The 16563-nt window shown below is 43.5% G+C and overlaps 1 protein-coding gene across 5 annotated transcripts in view; it reads right to left on the bottom strand.

Annotated features, from left to right (window-relative positions):
- ATXN7L2 (ataxin 7 like 2) overlaps positions 1 to 16563 on the bottom strand; it is a 373831-nt gene that overhangs the window by 318904 nt on the left and 38364 nt on the right. For 4 of the 5 annotated variants that reach the window (XM_085652992.1, XM_085653020.1, XM_085653002.1 and 1 more), the window contains exons 6-7: positions 14410 to 14495; positions 11367 to 11800 (exon numbers count right to left, since the gene is read on the bottom strand). In XM_085652992.1, coding sequence (XP_085509118.1) covers positions 11367 to 11800; positions 14410 to 14495 — 520 coding nt within the window. The remainder of the gene's footprint in view (positions 1 to 11366; positions 11801 to 14409; positions 14496 to 16563) is intronic. The other variant, XM_085653011.1, reaches the window with a different exon arrangement.

Genomic DNA, 16563 nt, shown 5'->3' with positions numbered 1-16563 from the left:
AGTTCAGCTAACTATAACTCGCGCGCCCGCAATCCACTGCTGATGACGTCACATATTACATCACTGATGACATGGTCAGTGACATCACTCATGACATCACTGATGACATCTCAAATGACATCACTGATGACATCACTGATGATGTCATCCATGTGATAAATTACCACAGCTTCTCACACCCTAATATAACCTTTGATACACCGATTCAAAATTTAAGAGTTGCATTCTCAAAACCATACATACTGCAATACCAATAACTACATACCCACTTATTAACTCTTAGGTCTACATACAACTCCACTCATTCACCTGTACAGTCACTCATACTTACAGTCACTCCATACAAAACTATCATATGCATTTATACACCTATATAGACACTCACACACTACCAATCATCCATAGAGGTACTCTCACACCTACTCAGTCATGCAAATAATCACACTCATTTACTCACCTATGCGGTTATACACACTCAAGTTCACTTACTCATAAAAATAGTATCACATTCTTACGCTCTCATAGAATCATTGATACAAGCACACACTCATCCATACAGTCACTCTCACAATCACACTCTCACATCTACCCACTTATATACTCTTACACACATATATACTGCCTTTCACATATGTAGTTAGTCACAAATGTACCACTGTGATATACATTCAATCACTAACACACCCATACTAACACTCACTCAACCATACAGTCCATCACAGATGCACTCTTAAAACCATGCACCCATAGAATCACCCACTCACACATCTATGCATAGAGTCACACACACCCTACCCACACAAACACTCAGGAACCCATACAGATACGGAGACAAGCAATCAATAACTCATATAGACACTTATATAGGTATTCACAACACCATGCCGCCACTTATACACCAACATACAGACACATACAAACATTTACACAGTTTAGTCACTAGTCTGCAGTAAGATACATTTAATGACTCACTTATAGAGTCAGTTACGCACCACAGAAAATCATCCATTTACACACTTGTACACCCACTCATTCTTCAACAGGCCTTTCCCTATATATATTAAACATATTAAAATTGTTCAGAAACACATACTCAATGGATGATGTCATCAGTGATGTCATCAGTGATGTCATTTGAGATGTCATCAGTGATGTCATGAGTGATGTCATGAGTGATGTTACTGACCATGTCACGAGTGATGTAATATGTGACGTCATCAGCAGTGGATTGCGGGCGCGCGAGTTATAGTTAGCTGAACTAACTATAACGGGGGAATTTCATTGGTTTTTTCCGAGTGAAATGTCCAGCTAACTATAACATGTGTGAAACCTATGGTTTTTTCAGTGAATATATATATATATATATATATATATATTATTTTTTTATGTCACCCCATGTTAGTGGCTGACTATCTACTGTCTGTTATTTCCTTACTGATTAAACATCTACCTGAATTCTCCATGATGCTCATAGTTTACTCTTTTGGCCAGATCAGAGTCGTGAACTCCGAGGCCCTTTATGTGCTTTAAACCTTACTTTCCGAACATAAGCTGATAAACAGGCGCATGGCCTTGGGGGTGGGGGTGTCTGCCTGCTAGGTACAGATATGCTAATAGGATCATTGAAGCCTAGATTTGTGTGGGCTACTGCAGGGGGAAGGCTGTCTAAAGCAGCCCCAGCCAAGTTAAGCACTCAGACATTGGCTTTGTTAGAGATGATCACTTCCTGCTGTGAGGGGTACACAGACACATTTTCTAACTGATCTCAGTCACTAACAAATCAAAGAAAAACAGAGAACTGCAAAAGCCGTATTTGAAAGTGAGCCATACACACATTTGAACCACAGCTAAAAGGTTTGGAATAAGTTGCATAGCATTTTATTTTTCAATAAATGAATCTTCTTTATTATTTGGCATCTGTGCTCTGTCCGCATTTCAAGAGTGAGACAATGCTGTGGTTATTTACACAATATGTTTAAACAAAATCTGCACGGTTGATAGAAATAGTTACAACATTAAGGACAGATACTTTTTATTCCTGTAATTCAAAATCTTACTTAAGGAGGCATCATGAACATAGAAATAAAAATAGTGAGAACCGTGCTTCATTATGTTCATCTTCTAATATTTGATTTTACTGTAGTTTAAAACAGCCCTACATTCCAAACGCAACAGTATGTTTTGATAAAATGCCCCTTATAGGAGAGCGATTGGATTTAGCATGGACAACTGCCAATTGCTTTTAGAGTGATTATAAACCCACTAACAATGTTCAGACACAAAACGTCTAATTTCAGTAGCTTCATGTAAACAAAGCTTTATTTTCATAATAGAGAAAAGATTAATTTTCATCAAAAATTTTTTTGGATAAACCCAAGTTATGCACCTTTTCCTATGAAATGTCTGTCCTTTCCGGTGCTGGTCTGTGTTTCTGGTGAGCAAAGTGAGTTTTAATGCAAAGTGTGTTTAAGGGTGCAGTACCACCACCTGTCTACAGGGGCAGAGCCGAGCAAAAATATAAACACACTTGATGAAACTCAGGTCCCCACAAGGCAGATTTTTTTAAAACAGTTGTAAAATTTGACACAGATATTCCTGAAGTCATTATTTATCATTTAGAAAACATTCCTCCCCACGGCATGAGTGTGTTATCCCCACAAGGACAGATAGACAGAGAAACAAACAAAAACAGACAAACACACACACACAAACAAAAAAACACCCCCCCCCACCACACACACACACCCCCAAACACACAAAGGCAAACAACAAAATATTACAAGTTGACAGCAGCAATCTATTAATCTGTAACAGACTAGTAACATCAAAACAACCCTGAAGGAATTGAGTCACGCTAGGATAACCCCATCTGCCTGCCTTCTCTAACCAACTAAAGTGAGAGGACAGAAAAGCCTGCTGAGCACAGTTTTACTTTCCAAAAGAGTCTCAATGTTGTTTTAGCTAAAACTACATATCACAGACAACAATTACAAAAACTCAGGGTATAACCCAACTGCCTTCCATGCTTTCCCTAAAGTTATTTGTTCCCCCTTATGCGGACTAGTTGGGACTGCGTGAAAAATGCCCTCCTTCTACTTCGTGTGGCAACATTTTACCAGCAACAAAAAGACTTACTGATTTTTAATCTTAAAACCAGCTTTGAAGAAATTAGTTTTAACTTCACAAACTGCAATTCTACCATAAGTTTGTTAGAAAGTGCTCAAATTCATATTTTAAACAAACTCGTTGTACCTCTTTGCAACGGACAATCTAATGAAATGTAATCATTCCTTTGAAGTGACATGGACCAACCAGATTTTTATTTTTCCCCAGTATATTCATAAATGATCCAGTGAAAAATGCTATACCTAAAGAGGTAAACATAATTCAATCCCAGACCAAGACTAACACTGTTACTTAAGTGGCACAAAGGCTGGAAAACACCCAAGCTTCCTTTGAATGGCAAAACATAAGAGACCCCAGTAACAAAGTGAATACCTTTGATCACCTCATGAGCAGCATCTTGGAAGAAGCTTGTTCAATAAGAAATACAGTAAATATGAGCGATGTGGCATGTAAGCGCTTCATGCATTCCTTAAAAACAGAAATAAACTGCACAGAATAAATTGAAATATTAGTTGACAAAATTGCAATATCAGTTGGGAAAATCCTCTAACGTCATAGATGGTACCAACCAAGAGCAACAATTTTGTCAATACTGATTCTGAGCCAGACAAGCCAAGCCAAACCCGATAAGGACCTCCCAGAAAGCCCCTAAAGAAATCTTAGTAATGAATGCCATAATCAAGCCACAGGGTGTGAACAAACATCAAGGCCAATACAAGAATTTGTGGGTTAAGTTAACATTTTGTTTTCTGAAAAAATGTAAAAAAAATAAAATAGAAAAAAGAACTTCATTAAATCAACATGGTCTTGTGTGTCCCCTATTAAAAGAAACCCTCTATAGACTTTACTAAGTTTTTACATTATATAAGCCTATTTTGTTACTACCATATATTTTCAAGTTATCAGGAAAGGCTGCAACTGTATTCTTCGTGTAAAACAACATCCTACTCCACCATTTGGAAGTAGGGTTTAGACCAGACGGGGGAACAAAAATTGCAGTTGTCTGCCGCAGCCGATTTTCGGTTGAGGAAGACAGCCAAGTAGTCGTATAATATTGGACCTCTGAGACACCTCTGACGACTCCCTTCTCTTACAATGATTATCATTAATGTCCACTAGGAGATAAGTTATTTCATGGCTTTCATATATCTTGTCAGGTGATTCAACTGCTTTGTTGAGCCGTTGCCCCCAATGTTCCATAATCTCTGAGTTTTGGTTTTACCTGTTGTTAGACTTGGCATCTACTCTGTTTTGGCTGGAGTAGCGTTTCTGTGCACTTTTCGCACTACTGATCAGTGGTAAAGTGCAAGTGTTCCTGTGGTAAACTGTGTTATGGATTGGTGTTTCCATGATTGAATATTTGATTTACTTGTCAGTCCTTAGTAAAGTGCACCGAGTGTGCCAGGGCCTGTGAATCAAATGCTACTCGCGGGCCTGCAGCACAGATTTTGCCACCCACGTGCGTAGCACTGAAAACTGCGCGCAGTTTGTAACTGTCATGTCGACTTGGCCAGTGCACACACTTGCCAGTGCCTAACTTTCCCTTTTCTTACATGTCAGGCACCCCCTAAGGTAGGTCCAAGGTACCCCTGTGGGCAGGGTGTAGTGTATGTGAAAGGCAGGACATGCCCTGGTGTGTTTGGCATATCCTGGTAGTGAATTACAGCCAATTTTGTTTTTCACTATTGCACGGCTAACTGTTCCCCATAGGGCAGAATGGGGAGCTTGTTTATAACACCTTATAGACAAAACTGGCCCTGGGAATTAGATAGGAAAATAAAGTTTAGAATGCCTGAACTCAGAATCTAAAGATGCATCTTTTAATGAAGGTGATTTTTACATTCTGTGTTTGAAAATACCACTTTTAGAAAGTAGGTATTTTCTTGCTCAGTCATCCAGTGTGCCTCTGCTGGAATGTGGATTGTCTGGGTTTTAGATGACAGAAGGCTGGGGAGCAGGAGTGGCTCCAGATAGTCTAGGTGGGTCAGGAAAGGGCTAAATAGACCTGGGCTGCGATGGGGGAAGGGGAGGAGCTTTCCTTGCACCTCAAAGGGCCTGGTCTGCCTCTGAAAATGCCTTCTCCACCTCCTGCCAGGAAGTCACACCAGAGAAGGCAGAACTGGTTCTGGCTGGGCCCAGACACTCTCTGCCTAGGAGATCAAAGGATTTTGGGACATAAATATTGGGGCCCAGACCCCTGAACCTTAGAACTCTTTTGGATCAAGAAGAAGAGCTGGAGAAGCTGTGAGGAGGAACTACCACTTTGCTGTGTGATTTGCTGTGTTGGCCTGCAGTGGCTGCTTCTGTCTTGGGCAGTGAAAGGACTGGACTGAACTTTCTGCAATCCACTTTTGTGAGTCTCTCCAAGGGCTTGAGGTAGAGCTTGCCCCCTGTTCAAGAGGTCTCAGGAACAGCAAAGACTTCAAGCTCTTCTGCCCTCAGCACTGGGGACTGTGTGTTTTGAGCTGCAACAGAGGAAAATCAACCCGATGACGTCTACGACACTGCTGCCGACTCAGTGTCCTGAAGGCACCGCAGAGGGCACCGCCGCAACGCGACCCTGATCTCACTAACGACGCCTGCTGACGACGCCACCGAGCCGATGCTCGCACCACGACCTGTGGGCACCACACTCCGCACCGCCTCGCTTCACGATGATGCCTTAGTATCCCCGACGACGACGCTCCCCGCCGAAATTGACGCCACTGCTTGCACCGTGGTTCGAGGCCACCGCTCGTAAAGTTACACGATGCAGCTCCCTCATCCCTCACCGCAGCCTTGGCCTACCTGCGCCATCGACTCCAGTTCGTCAGCCAACAACAGCGCTTCAGCATTGACGCCGCAGCTTGCACCTTGACCTGCCAGCACCGCGGCGAGCACAGCCTTCATCTCGCACTGCAACCCTGGTCTCACCGGTGACGCCATCTGACGACGCCACCGAGCCACTGCTCGCACCGCGACCTGGGGGCACCGCACTGCTGCACTTTGCACTGCATCATACGATGTCTGCCGATGCCAGCGCTCCTGACTCCACCAAAGAGGAGATCGATCTGCAACGTGTGTGACTTCGAGGGCCCTGACGATTCCTGCACCAACCTCCGGAACGGACGCCGTGTTTTCGGAAGCTCAATGAGAGGTCGCCAGCACCCTGCATTTCTAAAAGGTACTGTTTGCGGGTCTTCCTGACACCGTAGTTGGCGCAAGACGCCACGGTCAGCCAGAACTGTTATGATTTGTTTGCTCACAACACCGTGATAGCCCCGGGCTGAGCTATCGACATCAAGGAACTGTTTTTCAAGTGTATTTTGATAACTGTAGATTTTTAAGTACTATTTTGTGGATTTTTTAAATCGTTTTTGGTCTTGTCTTAGATATATAAAAATATTGGATATTTTTCTAAACTGGTGTGGTGTCCTTTTGTAGGTCTTACACTGTATTACTGTCGGTTATGTGCAAATGCTTTACACACTGCCTCTAAGATAAGCCTGACTGCTTGTGCCAAGCTACCGGGGGTGGGGGGAAGGCAGGGGTTATTTTGGGAGTGTAACTCCCTTATTCTGACTAGTAAGAAGGGTCCCTATTTGGACAAAGGTGCAAGCCCTTGCCAACTAGAGACCCCCATTTCTAACACCTGTATTTATATCTGCTAGTAACTGTCCTGCAAAAGATATATGTCAGAACATACTTCAATACAGATAATGCCCAGTACATCTTGAGGTTACACATCAACTTGGATGCTTCCAGCTCAGTTCTACCTTGCACACTGAAAACCACATTAATGGATTAAATAAAACTTCTTAAAAGTTGAAGCCTTAAACAACTGAACTACTACCCATCTGCAATATTATATAGTAGATGAGAAACCACATTATGGTAAGTGCCTAAAACCTGTTACAGCAGCTTGTAGCTCACAGATCATCCTTGACTCTTATCTTTGCTTTCATGCCCAAATTATAGCTGTCACTAATTCATGTTTTTCACCTTAAAACTCAGTATAGTGTCTTTTTTCTTTTCCACATAGGGTCACAGTAGTTAATGCTTCCAATTAACACTGGATTATAGCAACTCAGCTTACAGATCTTGCCTAAAAAAGCATAGCCCACTTACAAATACAACAGAACACTAGACTGCCGTTCAAATGTAGAAAACTAGACAACATACCCATCTACTTAAGAGAACACCAATCGATAAAATTAGGAAAATAAATCAGTTTAAATATGCATCCCTGGTCCACAAAGCTCTATATGGTCCCAGACCCAAATTATTTGCTGATAAGTTTTTTAAGTATCCACACGTGTAATGTTAGATCCTCTGGCAACTGAAATAGTGAAGAGAGTTAAACTAGCAAATTGGTGAGAACGTCCCTTGCAGATACTCTATTCTTATTGGGGGTGGGTGTAACTTGCGTAATTACCTAAGAATTCTGCGAGATTCTGTTTTAAATTACGAAAAAAAAGTCTGCAGTTAAATGCCCCCATGTATCCAAATTGGACGTGAGGATCCATTTTGTGCTAAGAAATAGTGCTAAATTCGAACACAGCAAGTATAACGAGCAGCTGTTTGGGCTCGCAAAATGTGCTCTTGGTGCAGGATTTGTCCCCAACTTACTAACAACATTTAATGCTATGTTCTAAGCTTAGAATGCACTCGTGTCCAAAATGGGTCTGAGAATGCAGTCTGTGCTAAGAAATAGAGCTAAATACAGCAGAACACTAATAGCGAACACAAGTAGCCGCTGGCACTTGCTAAATATGCAGGAGTAATCGTGCAATTATCAGTAATTTTGCATCAAAGCGCGATGCAAAACCACCAAAATTACTACGGTATAATCCAGATTCTACTGAGGCCAACTTCTCATCAGCGGCACACATTCATGAAGGCCCTTAAAACCTTGCTCTTTACTCAATAAACCTAAATTTTCCACCTTTTTATGTACAATGTAATACTTATTATTTTTAAATAAAAAATATATAAGGTAAAAATGTGGCTTTCACCCACCACAGCATACATACAGCATGGGGCACTGTGTTAGTCCACTTCAGCTGTGGCTATCTTGACTTAGTGACAGCATTCTGCAGTAGCACAATGTGCACATCCATTCAATATGTAGTCCCATTCAGCGCAGGAGGCTTCTGGTCCTATAATATATTACCTACTAGCGGTTGCCAGTAGGTATAGTTAGTATGTAGTTTCCATAGGAAGAGCGTTTTGGTTTTTTTGCAAATAACTTTGGCGTAATTTGAGCAAAATGTTCAAAGTTAGTCACTCAGCTGCGGTCTTGAAAAGTTTGGGGTTATCCATCAAGCGGGGGCAAAAAAAAGAAAAAGGGAGGGTACCAAAACGCGTTTTCCCAATGTTAACTTCCATAGGAACTTTAGACATGGCTACCCCTCACAATCTTGTGCTGAGATCAGATTGCCAGCCAACACTTCAAACCAGGAAGTGTTAGCAGCCATCTTGTGACTCCCTTCAACTGAGTCGCAGACAACAAACTTTTTTTTTTAAAAGAGAAAATGGGGCAGGGTAGAAACCCCCTAGGCCTCTTTGGGGGGTCACAAAAAGCATTTTTTTTAAATTTTATTTTATAAAACATTAGTCTGGAGTAGCGCTGGATCGGCGGATCCTGCTGAAAAGTTTTTAAAAAACAGGAGCACGGTCTCTTGCGCTTCTGTAATGTGGAGTCCTTGGGAGGGTCAGGTCCCAGAGGCATGTCCAATATATGTAGGATAGCGAAGGCGCAATGGACCCCCTCCTAGGAGCCATGAAGCTCCGGGGACAGCCACCTCCCTGGGAGATTGCTAATAATTTATGCAGGGTTGTCTGCTCGGCAACCTTGTGTCATGGGGACCGCCACCTCCCCAGGGCTAAAATGTTGCATTAATGCGGGGGAAAGAGGAGGGCGCGTGCCCCCTCACCCCCAGGTAACGCCACCTCCCCAGGGCTACAATGAAATTAATTACAGGGGCCCATGGTGCACCCCCGGTGACAACCACTCCTCCGGGACTGTATCCTAGAATGGAGGGGGGCCACTCCTGGAGGCATAGATGGCTATGTGGACCGCCAACCCCCAGGGCCGGGTCCTGCGATGTCCTGGGGTGCCCACCCTCGGGTCATAGATGTTTGTTTTAGCTTGGCAGGAGCTCTACCACTCCTGCCAACCCACAGCAAACTGTGCTCTGCTTCTAGAACAAAACAACTGCTTTGACAGAGAGGGAGCTACATATTAGCTGCTCCCTCTCCGTCAAAGCAATGCTGGCTCCTGCAGGAGGCAGGAAGTCGTCAGGGACCGCAGGGGCCTTCAGGCTCCCCCGTGGTTTCCTACAGAGTGGGAGACCTGGGTGGGACCAGAGCATCCACAATTGATGCCGGGCCCGGGGAAAGGGGTCCCCATGGCCGAAATCGGCCTGGGGGGGGCGCAGTCCCCCACCCCCATTCAAAATGGGCCTGGCCCCGGGGTCACCAGGGCCGAAATTGCCTAAATAAATAAAACAACAATAATAATAATAATAATAATAAAAAAGGCAGGCAATTCGCCTTTCACCACCACTCTGCAAACGTGCCTCCTGGCACACAACTGGTTGGGGAATGAAGTCCCCTTGGCTTGTGAGGGTTATTGAGGGCCAACAAGCCATTCTGTTACCTGCATTAAGTTCCACATAACAGAATTGCTGAGAGGTCTTACCCCTTTCTCGACCACTCTGAAAACATGACTACCAGTTAAATAAAACATTAGAAATTCACTGAAAAAAACCCAAAAGGTTACAGGATCGTTCTAGTTAGGCTCCATAGAACCACTCACTCTTACAGCCACTCACCCAAACCTTCACTCACCTATACAGCTACTCAGTCACTCACCCATACAGCCATTCACACAACCACTCAATCACCCATATAGGCACCCACACAAACAGTTACACACCAACACAAACACTTACATACCCATTCACACATCCAAACAAGCAGTCGCACATCCGCTCCCTCACCCATACAGCCATTCACACAAACATCCACTCTCCAATACAGCCAGACATACCAACTCACTTAACCAAACACTCACTCAAATACCCACGTACCCACCTATACAGCTACTACACATCCCCTTACCAACCCATAGAGCCACACACACACAGCAACTCACTCACCTATACAGCCACTGGCACACCCACCTTCTCACTCACCAATACAGCCACTCACACAGCAACTCACTCATCCACACAGCTACTCACACACCGAGTCACTCAATCATACAGACACCCACTCTCTTACTCACCCATACAGTCACTACACACCCACTTACCCACCCATAGAGCCACTGACACCACCACTCAATCACCCATATAGGCACCCACCCAAACAGTTACACACCAACACACTTAAATACCCATTCACACATCCAAACAAGCAGTCGCACACCCACTCTCTTACTCACCCATACAGCCATTCACACAAACATCCACTCTCCAATACAGCCACTGACATACCAACTCACTTAACCAAACACTCAATAAACCACGTACCCACCTATACAGCTACTACACGTCCACTTACCAACCCATAAAGCCACACACACACAGCAACTCACTCACCTATACAGCCACTGGCACACCCACCTTCTCACTCACCAATACAGCCACTCACACAGCAAGTCACTCATCCACACAGCTACTCACACACCGAGTCACTCAATCATACAGCCATACGGACACCCACTCTCTTACTCACCCATACAGTCACTACACACCCACTTACCCACCCATAGAGCCACTGACACCACCAGTCACTCACCAATATGGCCACTCACAGCAACTCACTTACCCACCCACACATCTACTCGCACACCCACTTATAAACATCGTATTTGAGGAGGTATGTATCAGAATCAAATACTCCTAAAAACAAACTAAATAAGGACACTGTAAAATCAAGCTAGAGTTGCAGCACCTTTTAAGGCATACAGTTGCAGGTATAGTTCAACTCTATGGTTATGAGTTTCTTGGTAAGCTGCAACATCTCGATAACATATATTTGGTTTCTGGCTTTGTACTGAACGGTATTTGGCATAGATAAAAAGATTGAGTGGGGTGGCATCTAAATTACCAAGAAATCTTCAGTTTTCATTGAAGATACTAGCAGGTTTGAGGCACCATTACCATGACAGCGGAGATGCAATTTATCAAAAAAGTTAGATTCAAAGCATTACATCCCCATCAAATCAAAACATCATTGCAGGACTTCCTTACCTGAGAAGAGAACACTGGGGTGGCTTTCCTCCACAGGGAGAAGAGCTGGGAGGTTTTACTCTGCATGGGGAAAGAGTAGACAGTTTTCCTCGGCAGGTGGGTGTGGTGCCCTGTTTCCCACGACTTGTTGGTGTAGAGAGTAGTTTTCCTTTACTCCGGGGAGTGATGGGAAGTTTTCCCCTACTAGGGGGTGTGGTTGGTGGTTTTCCTCTGCTAGGGGGTGTCGTAGGTGGCTTCACTCGGCTGGGAGAGGGGGTGGACAAAACGGGTGACAGAAGCGAAGACTCCTGGTGGTCAGAGCCCAGCTCCTTCGGCACAGGACTCTTCTCCTTGGGCGACTCCCGATTCTTAGCAGTGGCCTTCAGTTCTGCCACAAGCACATCAAAATCCTTAGCCCGGCCCTGGACCTCGCGCCTCTGATGCACTGAATGGATCTGCATTTAGAGTACAAGACATCTAATGAAAAATCTAACCAGTGCTGCAGAAAACGCATCAGACCAAAGGGCAATAGTGGCACAGGTATAGCATTATATATGGGCATATATGGATAAGTTACAAAATACACAGAAAATAATTGCATTACATACTGACAAAAGCATTAAATGAAAGACAGTCTAACATCATCTAAATGTACTACCAGAAGCACGAAACAGAGGGAAATGCATGCTTCATGTGGTCCATTCTGTAACACAGGAAAATAGCCTTTTGCCAAAAAGGAATTACAAGACGTACAATAAGATACTAGGAATATTTTGCAAGCTGATAGAAGTGCATGTATTCAAAGAGACAGAGAAATTACATCCCACACAAATGTATAACAGTATAAGACAATAGAAATAGCCAATGAGTAAAGGGAAGGGTTACTCTGGAAATAAAGTCCTGGTAGGCAGTTCTTGACCAATCAGCAGCAAGTGGTGCAGTCGTGATCACTAACTGATGCATGCAACAGACTTACCTATAGTTTTTAGGATTGTCAGAGGAGGAACAAAACTTGGCCTCTCCAAAACATCACAAGCTGCACACAGAGTGAGTGATGGCGTGAATCTTCCAATTAAAAAGTAATTTAGGTAATTTTGAGAAGAAGTCTGCTCACCATATCTTTATTTCTTTCCTCAACTCCTTAGGCATCACTGACTGACGCCAACTGGTTATCCTTCTACCGCTCAGTTTATTCATTCTGGGTTACCTGGGACTTCAATCCATGCTGGCCCCCTCCTCTACCAGTTGATATCACTCAAGGCTTAGTCTTGTGACACTTTTGCTTTCCCTTTACACCATCCTCCTGACAACTTCTGCCATGGTTCTTACCATCTATATGAGTATTGCACCCAAATATTTCTTTCCTTCCCAACTACCTCACCTCTTATTCCAATAAGTGGGATTTTCACAGATATTCAGCACTGGATGACACCATGATCACGTATGCTTTCCTTCCTCTACAGCAACTGCAAATCAAATTCCTCCCAGTATTACCTCCCAACCTGCACACTCTACCACCTTACCTCTTCCCCCTGTAGGAAATCTGTTCTCATCTTTCCTAAACGACCTAACCAATACTGTAGTTACCTTTCTTCTCAGATAGTACCATTTGGGCTTAGTAATGTGCTTTCTCTAAACCTTTGACTTCCCATAAAGAGGATGTGAACGTTGCATCAAAATCAAAGTGGCATGCATCATAATAGGGGTTTGTTCCTCACCAGAAGCAATTGTTGCATGCACAAACTGTTTGCTTGCTATGCTGTGTGAGAATTAGTGTTTGACAGTATCCTGTCACTTTTCAACGTAAAATAGGGTATCCCAAGTTAAAATTGGGTAGTGGCAAGCTAAAATGTTAGTAATTACTGTTCCACATGACAGGGTTAACACAAATGACCATGAGTGGACTATTGAGACCCTTCTTAGTCGAAGAGTATCCTTTATGTTTGTCGATATGTCTCTGTTCTCTCAAAGCACCCCAGAGGTCCTGGGCATTTTTCCAGGGCACTATAAACCTATGTCTGTCCTAAGGAATGATACATTTCACATCACAATGTGTGTCTAGGAGTAAAAGAACCCCTTTCCCACATGAACAAGGCCTACTTGGATGAATCACCAAGTTCTTAAATCAGTTTCGCCTCACAAACATGCAGGCAATCAAAGTGTGCCACAACTGTATGAGATGATTGCCAGTCATCTGGTGATTATTCCGTCATCCCATCATGCCATTGTAATGCTTCATCATTACCACTCCTTAGACAGTTTAGTTTACCCCGTACTGAACACATGGAAAATCCCACTGATAAGACTGCACATAACAAAAGAACTGAATAATTGTCCTGTGCTACGTAGATTATTATTAGAAGGGGTTTGTGGGCTTCCCCAACGTAGAGCAAGGGCATACATTTTGCAATGAGAACACTTCCACCTCTTCCTAACGTTTCCACATTCACAGGCTCAGCAAAAAACGAATACAAATAAATATATAACAAATTATCAACACTGGGCTTTAAACTTACTCATGGCTGAACACACTTTGTTCCAACATTTACCATTATACTGGAATCCATAACCTGCAATCTGACAACCAGAATCTTTTGATATCACCAAACCAAACTATACTCCAGCAAAGTTCAGGTCCATCCACCTACTTTTCCCTCTCTTAGAAACTTTCTTTCTCCCATTATCAGGGCCAACCGTCCATCCAGGAATTCAAATCTGCCCTAAACAATCAGCTCTGGCACATAAGGGCGGAATCTGACCACACAGGTCTCACACCCTGTAAATATGAATATTTTCTATTAGTTTGCAGGTGTGTGTGTCTGTCTAGTTTTGAGAAATGTCTATTTCAAGACCAAAGTTATTTGGTATTCTTGAATGTATGCAACTGCGTCAAAGCTGCTTATACTCGCACAGAACATGTAGAAATCCCATTGTAAATTCTACACCGGGTTTTTGCTTAATAGCCACACACTATACAGTATACGCATTCTATTGCAACTGTTCTACTGTAAACCATTTCAAAAAGATATGCTGCTAAGAACAGAAGGAGTAAAGACAGCCTTACCTTGCAAGTGAGTAAGCGGGTACAAATTTTTTTGGTTTCAGGGTTCTGAACTCCACACTGTCTGTTTAGATCACACTCTTTCCCTGCTATGAAAGGAAGGAAAAATTACACATCCACTGGAGGGATACTAGAACGCCTGCAAAAGAGGGCCACAAAAGATTTAACACAACTGGTGATGTTAATAGTGGAGCAGGGATCTGTAACGACCCAAAGCAGTATAATAAGTACAGAAATATAGCATAAGTCTGGGAAGTCTAACAATGCTACTTCTGTGACAAAGAAAAACAGAAGGATTAGTTACTTACCTGTAATACTAGTTCTCATCCAGGGGTATACTCATCAAAGTCATAATCTATGAATAATCCCCGCCCACGTGCGGGATCCCGGAGCATATAGAAAATACATATATATGCATATGTGAAAACATATACATGCAGCCTAAAAAAATTTCAAATATTGGCAATGCTGTAAATTACATAGGTTTGCATTGTAGTGCCCCCTAACCCACAAGGAAACAAGCATTGGCATAGCCAATAGGTCTTGCCTTTGGGACCTTATAAGTGTTTAGCCATGCAACAGTTGCATAACTAAATACTTATAAGGTCCCAAAAGCGAGACCTATTGGCTATGAAAAGCGGCATTGCAGCCGCGAAAGTGAAAGTGATCGCGATCAAACATCAAAGCGGACGGGAAAGTGAAAGTAATCGTGTTCATGCGCGGCGCGCGCGACCGCGCACATGCACTGTAGCTCTAGGCTGGCCTGGTAGCATTTTTTGGAGCCCTCTCAATAAGTCTCGCCAGACCAGCGCATGCGCTGGGTCAGGCGAGACCTAAAAAGGAAGCACCAAGCCAATTGTCACACAACAATGCTTTATTGCCATAAAGCAAAACTTGTAATTGCAGGCACTTGCCTGTAGGCTGCAGTAGAGTATCAAGAAACAAAGAAAACTGACACCTTGCCTTTAAGGCATTAGAGTAAGGGGACCGTGCCTTTAAGACCTGCAGGAGACTCCTTGCTCCCATGATGCACCACAGGTGACAGTTAGGTCAGTTCTTTTTAACGGTGCACTCGCACCTGAGTAGATCTGCAATTAATAAACAATGACTTGAGGAGAAAAAGCTCGTCCGGGGAGGTGGGTGGGTCGCTTATGACTTTGAGGAGTATACCCCTGGATGAGAACTAGGATTACAGATAAGTAACTAATCCTTCTCATCCAGGGGATACTCATCAATAGTCATAATCTATGAATAGAGTAGCAAGCCCATACCCACAGTCTCGCGGACGAGCACTATAGCATTTAGAACATGCATTAACATCACATAAGCATAGCAGTTATACAAACAAATTCCTCAAAGAGGCCTGCCCCACCTGGGCGTCGGCCTGTGCGTCTGAATCTAGGCAATAATGGCGTGTAAAAGTATGTATGGAGCGCCATGTAGCCGCTTTGCAAATTTCAGACATGGGAACGTTGCGAAGGAGAGCTACAGTAGAAGCTTTCCCTCTAGTAGTGTGTGCTCTTGGTCTAACCTGTAGAACCTTGTGAGACAGCTGATAAGACCAGGCTATACATGAGACAATCCATCTAGAAATGGAACTCTTGGAGGCAGCCAGCCCGGTATTCGTTGGACCGTAATTAACAAAGAGCCTGTCAGACTTTCTAAGCGAAAGGGTCTTAGCAAGATAAAATTTAAATACCCTCCGGAGGTCAGGAGAATGTAAAGCTCTCTCCGGGGGAGTGGTTGGCCGAGGAAAAAAAGTGGGCAACGTAATAACCTGATTAATGTGGAAGTCCGAGACCACCTTGGGCAGGAAGCTCGGATGAGTACGTAGTACCACTCTATTACCATGGAAAACAGTGTAAGGTTCCTTGCAGCAGAGGGCCTGAATTTCACTCACCCTGCGGGCAGAAGTGATGGCTACTAAGAAGGCAGCCTTCCAGGTCAGATGCTGTAAGGATGCCTTATGAATAGGCTCGAAAGGAGCTCCCATCAACTTAGAGAGAACAATGTTGAGTTCCCAGGGAGGGGAAGGAGACCTCACTGGTGGAAATACTTTCTTAAGCCCTTCTAGGAAATCTTTGACTACCGGCATCTGGAAGAATGAGGCCTGGGTAGGAGATTTTCTATAAGCTGTGATAGCAGCTAAGTGGACTC

Source organism: Triturus cristatus, chromosome 1_1 (genome assembly GCF_964204655.1).
Source record: "Triturus cristatus chromosome 1_1, aTriCri1.1, whole genome shotgun sequence".
In the NCBI taxonomy this organism is placed as follows: domain Eukaryota; kingdom Metazoa; phylum Chordata; class Amphibia; order Caudata; family Salamandridae; genus Triturus; species Triturus cristatus.
The sequence above is the reverse complement of the archived record's forward strand: the minus strand, read 5'-3'. Positions and strand labels throughout refer to the sequence as shown.